This window comes from Amblyomma americanum, chromosome 9 (assembly GCF_052857255.1).
Source record: "Amblyomma americanum isolate KBUSLIRL-KWMA chromosome 9, ASM5285725v1, whole genome shotgun sequence".
Lineage (NCBI taxonomy): Eukaryota > Metazoa > Arthropoda > Arachnida > Ixodida > Ixodidae > Amblyomma > Amblyomma americanum.
The window spans coordinates 21,012,095-21,030,473 of NC_135505.1; the positions used below are offsets into that span (position 1 = coordinate 21,012,095).

The 18,379-nt window shown below is 45.6% G+C and overlaps 2 protein-coding genes and 1 non-coding gene across 4 annotated transcripts in view; 2 read left to right on the forward strand and 1 right to left on the reverse strand.

Moving 5' to 3' along the window:
• Positions 1-18,379, reverse strand: part of LOC144104506 (angio-associated migratory cell protein) — a 528,250-nt gene that overhangs the window by 297,458 nt on the left and 212,413 nt on the right. The gene's annotated exons all lie outside the window — the stretch shown is intronic.
• LOC144105199 (uncharacterized) overlaps positions 1-18,379 on the forward strand; it is a 234,322-nt gene that overhangs the window by 129,088 nt on the left and 86,855 nt on the right. The window contains exons 10-12 of the mRNA XM_077638345.1: positions 4,633-4,729; positions 11,745-11,815; positions 14,022-14,121. Of these exons, the coding sequence (XP_077494471.1) occupies positions 4,633-4,729; positions 11,745-11,815; positions 14,022-14,121 (268 nt within the window). The remainder of the gene's footprint in view (positions 1-4,632; positions 4,730-11,744; positions 11,816-14,021; positions 14,122-18,379) is intronic.
• On the forward strand, positions 17,379-17,452 carry TRNAS-UGA (transfer RNA serine (anticodon UGA)). Its single transcript has one exon. It is a non-coding gene; the product is annotated as a tRNA-Ser (tRNA).

Sequence of the window (18,379 nt, forward strand, 5' to 3'; positions counted from 1 at the left end):
AGTTTAGTAAGGAAAAATCTGCAGTCATGATATTTAAAGATGAGGTCAGCGAGCATAGAATACAGGAGTTCACGCTAGAAGTTGTGGATGAGTACAAGTATCTTGGAGTGTGGATAAATAACGGTGCTGAGTATCTGACAGAGCATGAAAAATATGTAATGAATAAAGCTAGTACGAATGCAGCTGTCATGAAAAATAGGGCACTGTGGAATTACAATAGGTAAGAAGTGGTAAGAGGGATCTGGAAAGGGGTGATGGTTCCTAGCCTGACTTTCGGTAATGCGGTCCTGTGCATGAGACCAGATGTTCAAGCAAGGTTAGAAATTAAACAACGTGGCGTAGGGAGGCTAGCTTTGGGAGCTCATGGCAATCGCCGTTGGAAACCAATATGCCCCCCCTTATGTAATGCCTTCGGGCCTTTAAGGGATCAATAAATGAAATGAAATGAAATGAAATACACCAAATCAGGGGGTACAGGGTGATATGGGATGGGCGTCGTTCGAGAGCAGAGAAACTAGCAGTAAGATCGCATTTGAGGAGCGATTGAGAAAAATGGGGGAAAGCAGTGGGCTAGGAAAGTTTCTAGATACCTGTATATAAGGAATGTTGATACGAAATGGAGAATGCGAACTAGAAAATTGACAAGCAAATATCTGGACAGCAGTAGGGGGCAAATCAGCAATTATTGGTTAAGAAAAAGGTTAAAGAAACAGACAGAGCGCCGTGGAAAATAGGCATGCTGACGAAATCAGCACTGGGAACATACAGGATTTTTAAGCAGGAAATTGCCAAATAAAATATCTATGATAATTGTAGGGGAAGCTCTTTGTTGTTTGAGGACAGGACGGGAGTTTTGCGTACTAAGACATATAGAGTCAGGTACCACGAGATAGACACGTTGTGCGTTGCGTGCGGAGAGGAGGAGGAAACGGCCGAACACTTGATACTTTTCTGCAAAGGGCTTCACCCTACAGTGGAAAGCAGCGGGGCTGATTTATCCAAGGCATTGGGGTTTAAGGACAGTGAAGGGAAAGTAGATTTTAAGCGGGTAGACATAACCAAGCGAAAGTTATCTGATTGGTGGCTAAAATCAAGAGAAGAGTAAAATTTCATGTCATGGCTAGGTGGCTTGAGCCACTGCCCGATTTAAAGGGTTCAGCCGTATGCATCCATCCATCCATCCATCCATCCATCCATCCATCCATCCATCCATCCATCCATCCATCCATCCATCCATCCATCCATCCATCCATCCATCCATCCATCCATCCATCCATCCATCCATCCATCCATACATACATACATACATACATACATACATACATACATACATACATACATACATACATACATACATACATACATACATACATACATACATACATACATACATACATCCATCCATCCATCCATCCATCCATCCATCCATCCATCCATCCATCCATCCATCCATCCAGCCATCCATCCATCCATCCATCCATCCATCCATCCATCCATCCATCCATCCATCCATCCATCCATCCATCCATCCATACATACATACATACATACATACATACATACATACATACATACATACATACATCCTACTACGAATCTCCGGCACAACGAATGCCATCTGCATGACCATCACATAAGTTCTTCATTAGTGTACTCAACTCCGCTGATCAATCACAAAACTAGACTAAATCAGCTGTTAATAATTGACTGTTTAGAATAAACCAGGGGCATAAAAATTCTCCCGATAACTTTGCCTTGCTATTAGTTTCTTGTTTAGACTGCGGGGTATAGAGTACGCCTCCAACCTCACTGCTCAGAGGCGGCGTCATCACTCTCTAAACGCGGAGTGTTCCTTGCTCGAGGGAACAAATGTGGGAACGAAAACAAGGGTGCACTAAAATGTTATACAGTATGTTGTATATGCAAATAATACGCAGAGTGAGCTAGCTAAGATACAAAACATAAACGAGGTAATCCTCGTAAAGACGCGTCTGTATAAGGAGGGTTTCCGACTTACCGACTGAGGTTGGGGTGCGACTTTGGCAGCGAGCTCTCGCCCGTGCCGAGAACGGCGGTAATGCGCGGAGGCTTTTTCAGTGTGAGCCGCATTCTTCAGGCCAGCGCCTCCTCTATTTTTTGTAAAAATAGAGGAGGCGCTGTTCAGGCAAAGCATCCCCGGGCGCCTGCCGCGGGAGGCAGAGAAAGCGTGAGGTCGCTACCACTCGCTTCGCTGCCGTGATCCAGAAGACCTAAAATCCGATTCACATGGAGCATTTTTACGGTGAAAAAGTGGCGAACGGCTGCCCGGCGGCATCCGTCTGGCGGCTGTTAGTTGTCGATCAAGCTGGATAGAAATGCTCGCCGGGCGGTCAGCCGTTCGTCGGAAGCGGCCAGTGCGTGTTGTCAGTGCGTACCGCGTCTCACTTCCGCTGCCGCTCTACGTTCGGGCGACATGGCGGGGACCGTTGAAGCGGGGTCTGTCGCTTCACCTCCAATTCGTCGTTTTTGCTACACTGTCTCTCACGTTCACACCTAACGAAAGGCGCACGAAGCTTTCGCTTCGTCTGAAAATGCTCGCATCACAAATTTTAGCGATGAAACGCGCCAAACATTCAGATTGTTTCTGAATTTTCAGAGCCGCCAGGCTTAGCTAGTACGCGTTGTTTGACGTCAGAAAATGCGGGAGGTCCAAACAGGTGAACGATTTTGGTCCCGAAAGGGATCACGAAGAATAATTAGTCGCATTTGACAGCACCGAATAAACAATATCCTAATCGCAAGTGCAAAGCTGTTCTTTTCAGCATTTTACCGAGTACATAGAGCAATGGCGCTTATAGTAACACTGAAACCACGGCGGCCGCAGTCTGGTGACCTCCGGCTGTTTTTCGCTGCAGTGGTGCAGCACGGTGACGGTGCGTGGGCGTCCCGCCGCGATGGTGCCTGCCGTGCCATGTTCGCCGCGAAAGTGTGGGTCGCCCTTAACCAGCGCCGCGGAAATCGTCTGAGTGGGACTTCCGTCGCTGCTCCCGCTTTCCCCGTGAGGGAGCGAATGGCACTTCACCGAGCCGCACAGCCAGGCGCGACCACCCGACACGTGACGGTCGGCAGCTTAGAGATGCGGAAGAAACAGGTTTCAAGTTAGGCGACCAGTAAATCTTCAACAGTGGTCTACTTTTTTTTTTGTCGCCGAGAAACTTTATGAGGTGGTCCGGAATGTGGGCAGAGTTTGCACTGCAGACTTAAGTTGTATCTGGCCGCTATAGGGTGACTTGCCGCGGGCGCTCAGAGGCATAAAATGACTTTATAGGGCGCCCTAACAGGCCAGAACGTGTCACAGGATTACTGTTTAAATGAAAAGGCCTCTCAGAGAATCGGCCACAGTATTCTGAGTGAAACGAAGAACCCAGGCCTTCATAACGCACGACAAAAATTACTGGGCCGCACAAGCCACGTGATGGGACGAAAATGCGTTAGCATTATGGTTCCTTTGGTTCTTTATGCTTTTTTTCCTGTCGCTTTGCATTTGTTATGCATAGGGGCCACACATTCCAATGCCCTCTACTAGCTTCCGCGAATTCCGTGGGAATTTTAAACAAGATAAGATACCATGTTCCGTCTGCTGTAAAAAAGCAAATCTACTATGCGCTTTTACATTCACGCTTCTGTTACTGTTTCCTAGTATGGGCTACAACGACTAATACAAATTTGGATTGTCTTTTCTCTTTGCAAAAGCGAGCAGTGAGAGCAATAGGCAATTTAGATCTTTCGGAGGACACTGCACCTCATTTTAAAAGTAATAAAATAATGCCCATTCACAAACTCCATAAACACAAACTGGCCCTGGAAATTTCGCGTCTTCACCAAACAGATATAACATTTCAAACTAAATATCATGCCCAACCTGGTCCTTATTATCTACGACATAACTTAATACCAAGGCCCCGTTCGCGTACAACATACGGTGATCAAACACTAAGTTATTTGATTCCGGATTTCCTCAATGCGCATCCTGAATTAGCTGAGATACTGTTTACTGCCACCAGGGTGCAACGACTGAGAAGAACACTTAGAGACATTTTCTTAAATGAAAACTAAATACCATGCTGTGCTGATAATTTCGTTCGCCTTCACTCCGGATCTTTACCTTCACTGTGATGACTGTTTTTCATAACACCACGCTACTGATCCAACTTATTGTTTCTTATGTACCTGTATTTTTGTGTTTTTCATGCCCTTTCATATCATGCAGTATTGATGTTTCTTTTGCTTTGTAATTATTGTGCTTATGTTATGTTGTTTCCGCCGCAGCCAAGGGGGGCGCGGCCCCGTCAGGCATGTTCTATTGCCTTTTGTCGCGTCCCCCAAGGCATTTCTGTAACGGAATGTCTTCAATAAAGAAAGAAAGAATATGTGAGAATGCAAGCTTATTTCGCCCCGTTTCCTTTCTTCCAGGTGTGTCGTCTTTCGTTCTGTGTTTATTTTTTTTTTTCAAGGGCAAGCTTCTAATTGTTACCGAAGAAATGCGATGGTTCTGAGCTCATGTGGCAAAACTCTGGTGGCATTAAAAAACAGCTGCGACAGTAGCGCCCCATCATGAATGGATCCCCCCACCCCACCCTCCGTGTTCTGCAGGAGCGTGCAGCAGATGCTGGACAAGGTCGAGGAGGAGACCCGGCAGAAGGACAAGCAATTGGCCGACGCAGTGGCTACCGCCCGCAAATACGAGCTGGTGAGTGTCCCCTTTGGGAAATCAGGGCGGAATAGGGGGCGCGCAGGGGCCGCAGAGAGGCCATTCTACTCGAATGTCTTTATGTGGAAGTGCAGCACAGTCTCTATTAAAGTATACTGTCATGAGCAATATCAGCAGCAACACGGGAGTGCCTGGCAGGTAGCCTCACACCCTCCTCGTGGCGATGAATTGCGGCCACTTTTCGCAAAATTGTGCAAAGCGTTCTGCTGCGTTTCCTGTTCCTGATAAACAGAAGAACACACCTCCCTTTCATCTTTTTTTTTTTCTGAAAGGGGCCTCCACGCATCGAGGCTATTTTCGCTTATGTCTTTTCTACCGCATTTATTATACTAACCCTATTCTCAAGGGTCAGTTACTGCTTCCTCTATCTTATATATCCTCACACACTGATCACCGGTTTGAGGTAAGAATCCCGCACTGCAGAACCACACTTTTCTTGAATTCATGTGTTCCTAGAACTGCAACCACCTCCCTGCCTGCATCACTGCCATCATCGATGTCCAAAATTTCAAGGAAATTACTGCTGATTTGCTGTGGTCCTCCTCTCTTTAATTCCTCCTGGCCTTGAGAGTATTGAAAATAAATAAATAAATATCCGGCACGCGCTCCCGTGATCCTCCTCATAATGCTCATGATGTATGTACCCCACACGTGCCCCACTTACACCCGTTGATGATCCTGTGTGTTTGTGTGTGCGCGAGTGTTGAGTATGCTTGATTTCACCTTTCACTTTTTCTTCCTTTCTTCTCTTGATCAACCTCTTCCTTCACCCTCATCTGAATTACCATGCGAGGTTATCAGCCAACCACTCCTCTCCTGTATTCATTAAAATCTCTCACCCATAGGTGCGTCTAGTGCCCCGAAGAAGCCTCTATGCAGTGAGAAAACTCCAGATATAGTGCTGTAAAGTGCTATGTTCTTTATTAGTCCATACTCAAAGGCGCTGGCACATGATTTTATCACTGTGTTTCTGGCCGGAAATATTTGCGGCCGTGGGCAAATTGTTCTAGAGATGCAGCATGCGTGTCAGCCGGCCTTCTGTATCGCTTGGTGACTAAATTTATGTAGGTGGATAACACGTGAACATGGAATGGCAGTGTCACCATTTAATTTGCTGTTTTGAGCATGTTGTTTCGTTGTTTTTTAAGCGCTAGCTCTTATTAAATAGGCTGATCAAGTGGGTGCGCAGGATAGCTACAGCCAACGGAGTCCTGGACTAAGGGCACCGGCTGAATAGGATGGCGACCAACTGCCAAACTGTCGTTGGTTAAATAAAGCCATGGTAGAGCGAGGTTGGCCAGATAGTTCTTGATAATCACAAAGTGAACAAGGGAGAGAGAACCTCAGGGTGTTAGCCAATGTTTCGACCACATGAGTCGTCTTCGTCTGGTTTTTCTTCTTGCTCCTTCTCCTTGTTCCTCAATTCCGCTTCGTCATTGCTGGCGTCCGCAGCGGCACTTGTCGCCTGCTCCTGCCACCTGCCTTGGTTGGCATGTGGCCAACGGAGAGGGGGAAATACCCCTCCCAAATTTAGAGAAGTGGGAGAGGAAGAGAGGGTGGCAGATGATGGGTGGCAAAGTCGAGAGGAGAGAAAAAGTGCACAGAGAGAGAGAAGGGGGAGCGCGTTCCTTGCAGCGCTATGTTAGACAGAGACCTCCTCAGCCAATCAGGAGAGTCCGTCAAACGTGTTCCTCGGTTACTCGTCGTCTGCTCACGGCGTACACAGTTATGGCTTGAAAAGAGGCTAAATAGCCGCTCTCCTTGTACTTACTTCAAGCGTATGCACGCCGTTTGGTGCTTAGAACGGGAACCATTTTTCGTCAACAAACCGACGCTCCTCTCAGGGCTAGAAACGGCAGAACCGTCACTGCAAATAAGAAATAAAGCGACTTCATCGCTCATACGCTTTGTTAAAGGCGAGATGAGACGAAGCGAAAGCCCAATGGTCCATTTGTTTCTAATGAAAATGCTTAAAACGGCAGTAAAAACGACAAATTCAGTTCGAAGCTAGGGATCCTGCTTCGAAGGGGGCCGACATTTTGAAAACGATGTTTGAACGCATACAAGAGTCGCTCCCGCTAAACTCAAGGAATTGCGTACGTAACGCGAGCGTACGTGAAGGCTCGATATGAAATAGCGTTTCGCTCAAATGCACTTTAAAGCATGCTATCCCATATGCCCAAATACCTATTTTATACTGGCACTACATACTGCAGAGTCGGAACGATGCCTATGCACTCATCCCAGCTTTGGTAGTGCTGAAAAGAACACATCAGACTCATCAGCCTGACAACATGACCATTAGGGAGCAAAGACCTCTCCCATGTCTCTCCAACTGAGTAGCTTAGTGCCCTCCTCGGCTGCGGAAGGTGGTTGGTTCGAAACTCACCGCCGGACCATGGTGGCGACATGTGTCCTTCCGCTTGGCGCTCGACTTCATTCTTTGTTTGCGTTTACGCCACAGCTAACGCTCAAACTTTCTCGTTAGAAACCCGTAATTGTCATTTTTTTCATTGGCGATTCTATTCCTCCAGGGCATCCCAACAAATTTAGTTGACAGCCTGCGCATGTCTTGTTCACTTCGTGTTGTGTCCAAGCCTTGTAGCGCAGTAACGTAATTGTTTCACGAGGGTAAAGATGAAGGCTATTTGGCTGTCGATGATGAAGAACTGCTGGTGTGTCACTTGTCTTTGTGTGCCGTTTTTTCGGTGTTGGGTGGAGTTCTTCGTCAAAGTTCTTTCAGTCATGGGCTATCAACTACTCCAACATTCTGCTTTATAATTAAAATATTAAAGTAGACTCAGAATTGCTGAAGAGAGAGAATTTCATTTTGTTTTGTTTTGTGCAGAACGAGTAATTATGTGTAAAATAGCAAAAAGTGCCTGAGGTTTAAGTCTGAGCCGGTCGGGAATGTGGTCGCGGTAATTCATTTCGAAGAACTATTTGATTCTTGAATGGTGACACGCGTACCAAATGCACCTTCGCAAGATCATTTTCCCCAGAAAAGCGTAGGACGTCCGTTATCAGTTCTCCTTGTAAAGGCATTATCATTTTTAGCCTTAATCGACTTCTAACATGGTTTAAAATGCCCTGCGTTATCAAGGCAATGATGGCGGAGTGATCTGGTTGCAACGTCTCCCACAATAACAAAGTGATAAGGCCGCATGCTTTCCGCTGTTCACAATTTCACTGAGTGCATGCACTCTGTGCTGTGCCGCGCATGCGAAGCAAGCTGCCTCTGTGACATCTGCCGAGCTCGGATTTAAGCATGATAGAGTTGTGAAATGTGACATTTAAATGCTTGGCCCCAGAAGAACTCTGCTCTGTGCGGGTCTTGTTATGTCAAATATTGATTGACGTCGTATTTATCCGTTAACAGAGAAAGCTTTCGAGAGCTGTCTTCTAAAAATTCTGCATCTAAACAGCGAAATGTCTTGTATGGGAAGCCCGTCACATTGCTGTCCCGGAACTGTCCCTTCAGAATGCGTGAGCTCGCGTCCCGCAATACTGAGCTAATCTGTCCTGGTGATGGTGGCATCACCACCGGTGCATGGGAACAGGACGAGATTCGGCTGCGGCTGATCAAAGACGCTACACGCATAACAACGTCGTGTACCTTATTGGATGGTCTTTGTCACAAACAAACCTGAACACGAAGTTTTTGTGGCGTTGTCACGTCCAGCATAAGTGACCACTTGCCTGTTTTCTTACTCACTAAAAAACGCTAAGGAAACACAAGGACGGGGACGATATAATTAAAGCATTTCAAGAGAATAATGAAAACCTTTGAACAAATTTTGCACAAATCTTTGTGCAGTAAACTGAGAACCAGCTCACCGTCCGCCGATGGTTCTTATGCAGTATTTTTGAGATTGTTCATTGATGCATTCTCGGGTTCATTTCCAAGGAAAACTTGCAAAAAAAAGAAGAAAAGTTTGAAAACGTTGAATCGCTAACGATTGTTTGCAACTAATAAGAAAAAAAGAAAGGCTATTTACTAGGTTTTTGAACACTCGCAATCTGAAAGGCTGAGAATTTTTTAAAAAGCATAGAAACAAAACAAATGCTAGGCTGCGGAAGAAAAACAGGATTATTTATGTAACTACTTTGAGGTTGGTAGTGTCCCAAAATCTGAGCATATATGGAAAGAAATTAATGTACTGCTAAATAGAGTTCCTGTGAAAGAAAATATCAATGAAATCATATTGAACAATAAAGCCAATAAGGGAGCTACGCTAGCAGAGGAATTTAATACCTTTTTTGTAAACTTGGTCACCAGGACACATTCCTCGGAGGCAATAAATGGAATGATTAGAACTCCACAAAGTCTTTACATTGACCCTACAAGCGGGACTAGGTCTGTGCCGTGTACCATTTACTGAAAAATAGGTTTGCTTGTGATATTGATAATATCAAATGAGACCAGCAAAATATGCACTAGACCTCTTTTTGTTGCCGCTCACAAACTTATAGAATATATCCCTCTCAACAGGCACTTTCTCCAGGAAGATGCATATTACTAAGGTAGTCGCTATATTTAAAAAAAGGGGACAAAATAATTTGTCAAACTATCGGCCAATTTCCATCTTGACAGTTTCCTCGAAAGGGCTAGAAAAACTCATTGACACACGAATTACCCAGTTCGCAACTAAACATAATTTAATTATTCCCACTCAGTTTGGCTTTAGAAAAGGAATGTACACAGAATATGCCTGCAGAATATGCATGGAGACGCAGTGCGTCTCCATGCAGGAAATTTTTTCCACTTGCCAACCAATTAAAGCAGGTGTCCCCCAAGGGAGCATACTTGGCCCCCTATTATCTAACTTGTACATAAATGATATTACGAGCATTAGTTGCAACGCAGAATACGTAACATATGCAGACGACACGACAATATTTTTTCGCAGTCGTTCCTATCATTCCCTTCAATCCGAAATAAACAACACACTGAAAAAACTGACCACCTGGAGCGCAATATATTCTTTACAGATTAATGTTAATAAAACAAAGGCAATTATTTTCACTACCAGACAAGCAGCCAGCGCTCCAGTGATGACGTTCACCTTAGGCGACGCAGATATAGAAATCGTAGATTCTGTCAAATGTCTTGGTGTCCACTTTCACAAAAATATCTCCTGGGACACGGACGTTGACCACGTTACCACACAGATAGCAAAAGCTGCTGGGGTCATAACTAAATATAAATCGTACTTACCGATGGCCGTCAAATTACACACTTACAATTCACTTTTCCTTTTACATGTTAACTACTGTCTCTTAGTGTGGGGCAAAACAACAATTGGTAATTTAAATCGCATACATGTCCTACAGAAAAAAGCGATCCGCGGCACAGCAAATGTTCATTATCGTGAACACACGCCCGAACTTTTCAATAAATTTGACATTTTTTCCATCCATCATATGTGCTCATTCTACCTTGCAAAGCGATATAAGCATGACTGGCATGAATTTCTCCGTACACTTGCTAACTTGACCCCTCAAACACGACGCTACAATACACGCACTAATCTAATTTGGAAAATTCCTTACTCACGTTTAAAACTATGAGAACAAATGCTCCGTCATGCCCTGCCGACCCTACTAAACCACCTTCATTGTCAAGGAATTAACATAAGCACCATTAACAACAATGTGCTTAAGTCCTTCTTTGTAACGGGAGAGTGAGCGTGTATGGAATTGTTTCATTTATTTTGGAAATTCTCTTGCCATAGTGAAATTTGTGTGCTACCTTGGCTGCCTTGTATATATTGACCTTTATTTGTGGCTCGAGAATGAGTGTATATTATTTTGTATTGCATATTATACGTACTGACTGTTACACTTTCTAATGTTTAAATATGTATATGTCTAAATCTTCCACTGTATATGCCTTGTAAATAGGGGGCTCGAAGCTCGTCAAGTGGAAACTTCCACTTTTTCTTCGAGCCCTCCTCGTACTCCGTTAATCTTTTTCTGGGGAAGAAATAAAATATTGATTGCTGATTGATTTGATTTGATTGACTATCGCCACTGTACTATCGCTGCCTGAGGTTGCATGGCCTGAACGACGCGAAGCGCTTTTTATTCGAGTGAATTGTCAAGGGTTTGACTAAAAACAGTCTGGTCGGGATGGTACACGACGAAAAAGTAAAAGGCGCCGACCAAAAGAAAGACGAAAAAAATATTGGCTTCCACAAGGAAGCATGGTTCAGGTTTGCGTGTGGGAACCGAAACGTCATGCCATCTTTTTTTGTTTGGTTGAAGCCGTTTATTTTTCCTTCTTTCTTACTACTTTGTCCATCGCTTCGATAGGTGACCCTGAGACTGCAGATGCGACACCTGACCAGCAGATAAAGCATAAATAAAAAAGTTAGAGAACACTTAATTTCAGCTTAATCATATAATACGAGAGTGTCAAAGGCTCCGTATACGGTCGCTTGGAGGTCCCCTGGTGCACCCTTTCAGTCTTCCACACGCTTGTTGCCATCGCGTACTGGTTTATTGCACATCATCATCCGTATTACATGGTGACGCTAATTAGTGACACAAAATGACTGAGTGTTCCTTTAACGTAATTCGCCTAATGTGCAGTACGGGGTGCTCGTACAAGGACTCCACGTATCTCATTGGGCGAACGTTCCACAGTGGTGCACAGAGGTAACCTGACCGGCCCCCGAGCCAAACGACAGTGGTTCGATTTCTCATGGCAACCTTTTTTCTTTCCAGAAATGCTGCTTTTCTGCGCGGCTGCCCTCTCGATCAATCAGAATTCTCCAGTCACACCGGTTTTGGGTTTGGCGCCGAAGGGGACCTTTAACACTGTCGCGTTAAAATGATAATGCCATTATCATGCTAGCCCGGCAGGTTCGACCCCACGGCCGCTCTGGCGCCTCTAGAAATGTAGCAGGATGTACAGCTTTCGTCGCGTGGCGCAAGCAGGCAGGCCGAGCGCAGTGCGATGAGTCGAAGTGCACGTCACGTTCCCTTCCAGGGCGAGTACGGGCTGTCGGACGCCGTGGCCGAGATCCGAGACCTCCGCAAGCAGTTGGCCATTCGGGATAGGTGAGGCCCACCTGTGCTCCATCAAACTCAGTAAGCTGGAGCCATTCGATTGTGGCATCGGAAGGCGCCGGCCAGCCATTTTTTTCCTCTTGAGCCGCCATTCACTAGGACTGCGCAGTTCGCGCGTGGAATGGGGAACAAACATTTGCCAACAAGCCACAGCTGACAACTGTCGCAGGGAAAATGTGCCCAGCCGAACATGTGTGCGCCTTCCCAGTGGCTAATCCATTACTTCACCTGATTTTTACAATGTGGTTAGTCAGCAACACCGCCGTTCGTCATAACCTAGCTAGGTTGTCCTTGAAGGTTGCGCTTACAAGACCTTGTCTAGCCTTATTAAGGCTGCGGACTGGGCGAGTTGGTACTGATTCATATTTGAACAGCGCAATTTTTTTCAGTGCCAAGGAAATAGAGGTGTGTGCAGGCAGGTGGAAGCGAAGGCAAAAACAACAATTGCTAAGAAAAAGAGTGGAGGCTGTCAGACCAACCATAGGAGCTATTTTGTGCCCTGTAATGTCGGTTTTGTGTACAGGATACCATGCACTTGCGGGGTGACATATTGGCCAGACTGGACGTTGTGTTAACGCTCGTCAAAGGGAGCACCACAGGTCCTGAAATAATAGGTCATCTTGTAACCTTGCCCGTCACTGGAGAGAAGGTATATGCACCCCTCTGTTCTCTAACACCGTCATCTTAGGTAAAGATGATGACAGCCTAACGCGTGAGATATTGGAGGCGTTTCGCATCCGCTTGGAATCTGATAGTTGCATTAGTGATCCTTCTGTCACACTAACTGATAAAGAGATGATGTACTTATCCGGCCAAGATGTGTAGCTTTGCGCGCTTGCCGATTGTCACCGTTGTGGGCATGATGATTAGCTTTCGTGTTCCCTCTCGTTTGTGTTTTTCCTAGTATTTAAGAAACCTTTGCCGTGAATAAAAATCTAGTTGCGAGTCAGCGCTTCTGGTGTCTATTCTTCGTTGTGTCCCGCTGCTTTATTGCGCTGTTCAAATATTGTCTAGCCTTGTTCTTTAAACGTCATACCTGAGGAAAGAATATTAATAATAAAAGGAGCGGGGACGTCGCACTCGAATTGTTATTTTGTCCACAAATATTCTGCCTTCCTTACCGGTAGTATGCAGTTTAATGTTTCGAGGCACCCGAGGCACGGAGATTTAATCCCTACTAAAAGCACAGTATATAACAGCTGCTCGCCGCGATGGGTCTCTCACAGAGATTCAACTGGATATGAACTGTTAGGTCGATCCCACTTAAGTGGTGATCGACATGCGGCTACACAGGCAGCACACGCGTTCATGCGGCGTATTCTTCCCTGGCAGTCCCGTCTGATGATCTCTCTAACAGAACGCGCCCAGTGGAAGGACACGCCGCATGTGCTGTCCATGGACTCCCCTTCAGGGCTCCTAGTGAAGAGTGAGCTGAGCGCGTGACGCAGTGTGACAGGTGGTGACACGCGCCTGACTTGAGTACAGACCTCAGCACACTTCTCTGGAGGGCACGAACTGCGCACTACGGAGCACGCTGGCGTTACTTGCGAGTGTCATAAGGTTTGGCACAACGCCTTGCCAAGCATGCAGGTTCGCGTGGATTATAGTTTTCTTCCCACGCCTAAAAAAACTATACCGAGCCAGGAAGGCAGCCACGAATGCCATAAATGTACAGCAGAGCTTGCCGTTAGAGCGCTCTAGACAAGTGCGTGGAGGTCTGTGCATGATGTGTGTGTAAGCACAGTGTACAGTGCGTAGAAACAGCGCGAAATGAGACTAGGACGAATGAATAAACACAAGAACTTCCTTTTGTGCCAGTCTCAATTCGCTCTTTTTCTACTCAGTTGATTACCAGTCACCCAAGCGTCTGTTTCAGTCGCGCAGTGACCACTCGCATGCAGTACGGAACAGTGAAAGGACACATGTGGGCGGCCGAGCACTTTATCACTTCATTTCGCAGGAACATGTGTGTGACCGTGGCGTCTGTAAATGCATTAGTGTATTTCGCCTGTCGTGTCTTGCCGCCGCAGCGATCTTTTTTACCTTCTACCCTGTCCCCTTTATTAGCGTCGGCTTCAGATCAGATGCTCAAGCCGGTTCATATCTTTGTCCTTCCTTCTTGATTTGATTTTTTTTATACGCAAAGCCACCACTATATACGTCGCCGTTGACGAGTGCGCCTCGTTGACACGCGCAGGGAGATCGAGAAGCTGACGAGCCAGCTGAACGAGATCGAGATGGAAGTGCAAGAAGACGGCTCACCGCTCCGCGCCACCCGGCGGCAGCTCGAGGAGAGGGTGCGTTCACCAGGCGGCGGGCTTCCAGGCAGCCTAGAAGGGACGTCGGCGCACCTCTTAATCCGCCGACAGCTCTAGCCACGTGCTGGCCAGAGGGTCCTTGCTGTTATGACACTGCATTTCACAGGCCATGACGGCGGTAGCGTAGCAGCGTAAAGTACTTTCTTCTTCCTCTCCCTCAAATTTTAGGCTGACACACAACGCGCGATATTTTAGTATAGACAAGCATAACGTTAGTCGAGATCTCTGGGTGAAATCCGGCTATATAATCACCTGCACCATGGTGCTGAAAAAACGCAACGGACAAAGGAGAGAAGAAAGGACGCACCGTGTTGCTCCTTTTCTCTTCTTCGTGCGTCGCGCTGTTTCACCGCTCTGCAAAACAAACTCGGCAAGTGGTCCGTGCTGCACTGCAGCAGATCGCTCATAGCGCGAATACGTCAAGAATTAGAAGAGAAAAGCTTTACCCATTGCACTGGTTCCGGAGTAGTATAAATCACTCTGAGCATGCCACTGCAACCCGCATGAGATTACAGTTTTCCGCCGATGATTTATAGTAGCGAATGCATAAAAAATAACAGTAGCCTAGCGGGCAGTTGAAATTCAGATTTTTCCTTTGCATCCATCTGCGTAAGCCTTTGGTAGTGCATATACGAATTCTTAGTTCCGGCCGAGGCGCTGCGGAGTCAGTGGATAGGGCCTGCCTTTTCACATGGCTCACGTTGATAAGGCCAATCCTGCACTGACTGACGTCAATATTAAGCTGCAGCCTTGTTCTAAATGTTACTTTGTTCGAGGAAAGCGAAAGCGCATAACTGTCTCAATTTTCGGTGGGTGTGCACCTTGAGGAAAGAGAGGAAGCAGGGAGTTCATGCAAAATGGAAGTGAGGAAGGGCGCCGTAATAAAAGGCTCCGAAATAATTTAGACCACCTAACGATATTTCACGGGAGGGGGGTGTAGGGGAGCCACGAGGGTGAAATTTATAAGAGGGAAGCGAGCGCAGAGGGCAGATCCCGGGTCACGAGCGAGACAGGTCTGCAGGACGAGAGCACGCTGTGGCTGCTACAGTTCAGGCAGCGCTCTCCGGGGTACTGCATGCTTTGCATCACGGCTGAATAGCTCCAGAATACGGGCTGTCGCCTATCCTTCACGCTGTTTTTTAGCAAGTCAGCACTTACAGTGGGCATTCCCCGCATTTAGCCGCTGTGCGTTTGGTTGTCTGTCTCAGGCCTGTGAGGTGTGTGTGTGTGTCTGTGTGCGTGCGTGCGTGTGTGTGTGTGTGTGTGTGTGTGTGTGTGTGTGTGTGTGTGTGTGTGTGTGTGTGTGTGTGTGTGTGTGTGTGTGTGTGTGTGTGTGTACAGAGTGTCCCAGCTGATGTCAGCCAGAGTTTCAAAATATGCCGCGGCACTCTAAGACGACGGAACCAAATGCATGTTGCTGGCTATTGTATCGAGCACGTCACACGATTTATGTGTGGTGCTTAATTGCATAAATAGTCGATATTAATTAACCAACTTTGAAAGCAATGAAGATAGACGAAAATTTCAATGAGAAAGTTGTAGAACGCCCCAATACGTCCGACTGAACAGTTTCTAACTTTTCATCTATTACGTATTAGCTTTTTTTCGCTCACTGCAGAGGTCCGCGAAATACAAAAACAAAAAACACGTGACATGCCCCCTGGCGCGGCGCGATTACAGTGCTCTCAAACGTTCCGCGTAGGAATAAACAGATTATTTGGCCGGGTGTGCTGCCGCTGAACCGGTGACAGGGCTGTGAGGCAGGCGCTGGCTGTTCCATTTACGTCAGCGCAAACGATAAGGGCTGCGTCGGCTTGTCGCTATCATGAACCGCCGCCAATTGCCGCGAGGGAAGCATACGGGGATAAATCATCTGGTCGTTCCTACGCGGAACGTTTAAGAGCACTGAAATCGCGGCGCGCAAGCTGGCATGTCACGAGGTTTTCTTTTTGTATTCGCGGGCGTCTGCAGTGAGCGAAAAAAGCTGATAGATAATACATGGAAAGTTATAAATTATGCAGTCGGACGTTTCACGGACCGTTCTAGAACCTACTCGTTGGAATTTTTCGTCTATCATCATTGCTTGCGAAGTTGGTGAATTACTGTCGACTACTTATGCAACTAAGCAGAATACAAAAATAGTCTGACTTGCTCCATACAATTGCATCTGGTTGTGTCGTCTACATATTTTTAAACCCTGGCTAAAGTTAGCTGGGACACCCGTATATGTACTGAAGTGTGCGCTTCGTTAATGAAAACGCTTTTGACTCTACGGTTTTGATCAGAGGACTGGCCATTTTCAAGAGTGATTTGTCTTCGCTGATATTTACCCTTTTATAGAAGTTGGTTAAAGAAGTGGTCAGCGAGAAATGGACATAGAGGGCAGTATATAGTGAGCAAGGATATAGAGGGCGAATGGGCAGTGCGGTGAGATATGCGGGTATGGAGAGTCGCATATCTCACCGCACTGCCCATCTGTTTGCGTCCCGTACTGCAAATTTTTCAGGCTCCTTTTTTCTTCGAAATGTTGTGGACTGGAATGCCCTCCCCATTGTATCGCTGCCGTCACGCACCCGTCTGTATTTTGAGACGCTGTAAGCACTTACATTTCAAGCCAATGACTTGTACTTGTTGGCCAATATATTAGCCCACCCCTTATGTATATATCCCCTGGAGGGGGTTTTAAGGCGAACGAAGTGAATTGAAGAGTACAAAAATAAGTAGATAGAAATAAAAAAATTATACAAGGAAAAATAAAGAATTGAGTATGTATAAGAAGAAGGGGACTAGGACCCGGAATCCCGTAAGAAAAAAGTGGAGAGTGCGCAGAACATGTATGACGGTAGGGAAATACAATATCCAGATGGGACCTCTTCATTGTCAGCCACCGCGCATATGCATATATATATATATATATATATATATATATATATATATATATATATATATATATATATATATATATATATATATATATATATATATATATATATATATATATATATATATATATATCGAGGGTCTCGGCTCTGGCAGTCTTGATGACACAGGTTGCTTAAGAGGGCTCTCGCACAGTTTCCGCCCTCGCCGTTAGATGACGTTCCACGTCACGCTCGCGGTATTACAGGACGTGCTACGTCCGCCGCTATGGTCGAGGGTGGCGCTGGTGAACACTCTCAAGGTTCGCGTACACCAAATAAACATAAATACCCACGAGAGCAGCAGATTAGACAGCCGTCGCCGTAGCTCAGTTGGTAAGAGCACCGGACGTGATATTCGGAGGTCGTGGGCTCGAATCCCACCGGCGGCATGGTAGTTTTTCTGCTGCTTTATAAGTAATTTTCTTTAAGCGATCTATTAATCGAAGTAATATTATCCCACTGATAAGCACAACACATTAAAAAAAAATAACGTTCCCCTATGCACCTTCGTTTCAGTGACTATTGGCTCCCTTCATAAGTATATGTATATATACTTATATATAGTCCTGAAGAAGACCGCTCCGCGGTCGAAACGTTGATAAATAAATGTGTCTTTGTAGAAGTTCCCACTTCTCTTAAATCTTTATCCTGCGGAGCCAACGCAACCTACGTTATATATATATATATATATATATATATATATATATATATATATATATATATATATATATATATATATATATATATATATATATATATATATATATATATATATATATATATATGTGTGTGTGTGTGTGTGTGTGTGTGTGTGTGTGTGTGTATATATGGGCACACGAACGGAAGCAAAGATTTACTTACGACGTTTCGGCCGGCGCCCGGCCTTCGTCAGGTAATGCACGAAGCCTCTGTGCTTGCTCTTTAAATACCTGTTCTACGAAACGACATGCGACCAGCCACTAATATCTGATGACAGTGTAATAAAATGCGCATGACGTCGTAAGTGACGCACAGAGACGAGGCTTGCAGGCTTTCGGAGTAGGCACGTGCTCCTCGCAAGTAAAAATAGCATACAAAATTTAAGCTGGGGCATGCAGAAAGCATTAATAAAGAACACGCATTGCGGCGTTAAAGGCATGGCACAGAAACACATGTAGTGTCACTTTGTCATCTGATAGACAATAAGATTAAACATAAAAGAGTACACGAGGCATAGATGATACAATACATATGTATTCTACTAATTGACACGTGTTGGGCTCTAGTACTGCACATTCGAGAAAAAAAAGAGCAAAGGAGTAAGACAAACTTGTAAA